The 2,500-nt window shown below is 37.0% G+C and overlaps 1 protein-coding gene across 3 annotated transcripts in view; it reads left to right on the top strand.

The window, feature by feature from the left end:
* Positions 1-2,500, top strand: part of prkar1ab (protein kinase, cAMP-dependent, regulatory, type I, alpha (tissue specific extinguisher 1) b) — a 10,853-nt gene that overhangs the window by 992 nt on the left and 7,361 nt on the right. The window contains exons 1-2 of one of the 3 annotated variants that reach the window (XM_043230993.1): positions 180-331; positions 2,037-2,236. In XM_043230993.1, the coding sequence (XP_043086928.1) occupies positions 2,063-2,236 (174 nt within the window). In that variant the 5' untranslated portion in view covers positions 180-331; positions 2,037-2,062. Of the gene's footprint in view, positions 1-179; positions 332-2,036; positions 2,237-2,500 lie in introns of those variants that run through there. The other 2 variants (XM_043230994.1, XM_043230996.1) reach the window with 2 other exon arrangements.

The raw sequence follows: 2,500 nt of genomic DNA, 5'->3' as shown, positions 1-2,500 counted from the left end.
ATTACGTAATCAGATTCCAGAACAAATGCCAAAATCAGATAAAGAAATAAAATAAAATAAAATGTGAAGCTATCCATGTAGGCAACATTAACACAGAAAATGTTGTTTTTTAGGGAACTCCTGAACGTGATGCCCAGGTGAACTCGTGCTACGCGCTCTTTAATGTTGCCATGGGTTACAGTTTCCATGCGAGAACGAGGCGCATTGACGTCATCGGCCGTTTCCGGTGGGCAGCCGTCCAAACGGTCCGAGCGTCTGAGAGAATAAAGAGTTGTTTTCCGCCTCTGAATAACGGAGCAGCGCAGAAGCCGAGTCGCGTTTAACAGACTCGGTAAGGAAGAACGGACGCGTCGTGTTCTGTCACGTAGACGTAGCGCTAAACGTCGACTGTTAGCCCGAAACGCCGGGAATGTCATTTGTTTATGATACAGTTAAAGATGGCGGCCCCGTCAGAGGCCTTCTGCTCGATATTAATGTCATCTTCATTTTAAACATCACTCGGCAAACGGCTCGTTAAACCTTTGTGTTTAGAGTGTGTCGCGTTTTAACGTTCTCGAGCGCGTTTTAGAAAGCCGTGTGTCTGTTTGATGTTCTTCGGAGCTGCGTTTTTTGCATTTTAATGTGCGTTTATTAAAACCATATTTCATATATGCAGCGTTGGATGTAACGTTATATACTCTTTCGGGCTTGTAAACAGAATCTAATTTATTATTTGTGCGTATGAGTGCGTGTGTACCGGTGTTTTGATCGATGTTTTGATTTTTGTCCCCATAATAATTCTGAAAATAATAAGTAGTTTTTCTGTAATTAATCGCGTGGAGTTCACTCAGGTGTGTTGAAACATAGATAATCTCCAGATTATTTCTGACATCAATCTCATTACTAAAATGATGCTGTAATCCTGTTCCTGTCCTCGGAGGGAATCTAGAACATTAAATCCCAGCTGTGTGTTTATTTAAGTGTGTTTGGCGTCATGTGCGGGTTTTGATCATATTTTAATTCAGTTTTATTTGCCTTTTGGACTGAGTGTGTGTGCTTTAATTCTGCAGAATTCACAGGATTGTGGGAAATCATCGTAGCGTCGTCTTCCATCAAAATACTTCCAACATATAAATAAACCAGAATAGAATAATTTTTGTTGGACTGTATTTTCTGCAAATAGATGCATGCATTTATTAATTCGCTAGCATTTTGTCAATGCATTAACTAAAGTGAACTAATAATGATTAATTATTATTGTTAATTATTATTAATCATAATTGTATATATATATATATATATATATATATATATATATATTGTTACATTATAATTATACTTTTAAGTACTGAGTAATATTCATTAATTATGTGTACTTACGTTAGGATCGTTAGTTAATTGCATGCAAGTATGCATCATTTATTGCTATTATATTACCAAGTACATGTAACAAGGACGCGTTAAAATAGTATTACCAATTCTTTTACTAACTTACTAACTGAAGGATGTAATTGTAATTAAGTATTTTTAGTGCATTTATTAATGCTGTTATTAACGCTTGTTAGTGCAAATGTTCTTGTTCGACTTCACAGTGCATTAAGTAATGTGAGCAGATGCATAAATATTGCACTTTAACTAAAATTAATAAATGCTGCATAAGTATGTGATACCATTTCATCTTGTCCCCAAGTTGCACTTTATATTAAGAGACTTTTTAGAGTTAATTTGCAAAAGCAGATAACTTTCACCTGTGCGTAAAATAAAAAAAAAATCATGTTTTTTTTTTCATTGTTCATCACAGTTATTCTAAATAAAACTGCAGTTAAAAATTCGGCAAACGATGAATTTCGAAAATATAAATAAAGTGAGTTATGTGCTTTTTGCAGATAAACTCTCAAATACATTTCTATTTTCAGATCATTTTGATATGCATTTTTTTACTTTATTTTTGTATGCTCTCGAAGCTTCTGCTTTGTGCTCCGCTCCCGAACGTCTAAGCTGGAAACATTGAGTCTGCTTTCATTTACCTGTGTTGCTTGGTGTGCGTGCGCCTGCAGGTCAGAGGTCAGATCCAGCGGTCAGCATGGCGTCCGGCAGCGTGAGCGGCGAGGAGGAGAAGAGTCTGAGGGAGTGTGAGGTGTATGTTCAGAAGCACAGCGTCCAGCAGCTGCTGAAGGACTGTATCGTGCAGCTCTGCACCTCGCGGCCCGACAGACCCATGGCCTTCCTCAGAGAATACTTCGAGCGGCTCGAGAAGGTCTGTGTTAATTCTACTTAATTCTGTTCAGCTCGGGGCCTCGGCGCTGTCACGCTAGCAGAAGGACACGCATGTTCGTTAATCAGTTTAGATGCATTGATGATAAAAAATCGAATCTGAATAAATTGTGGAAATTGGCCCTCATTAAAAATCCTCAATCAAAAAAAATCATTTCATTAAATATTGTTATTTATATAATCTATTATAGTTTAATTTCATTTATTTGAACTGCTGGTCAATATTTAGTTTTTGTAGTTCATTTTT

The sequence above is a fragment of the Puntigrus tetrazona genome, unplaced genomic scaffold, assembly GCF_018831695.1.
Source record: "Puntigrus tetrazona isolate hp1 unplaced genomic scaffold, ASM1883169v1 S000000270, whole genome shotgun sequence".
In the NCBI taxonomy this organism is placed as follows: domain Eukaryota; kingdom Metazoa; phylum Chordata; class Actinopteri; order Cypriniformes; family Cyprinidae; genus Puntigrus; species Puntigrus tetrazona.
The sequence above is the reverse complement of the archived record's forward strand: the minus strand, read 5'-3'. Positions and strand labels throughout refer to the sequence as shown.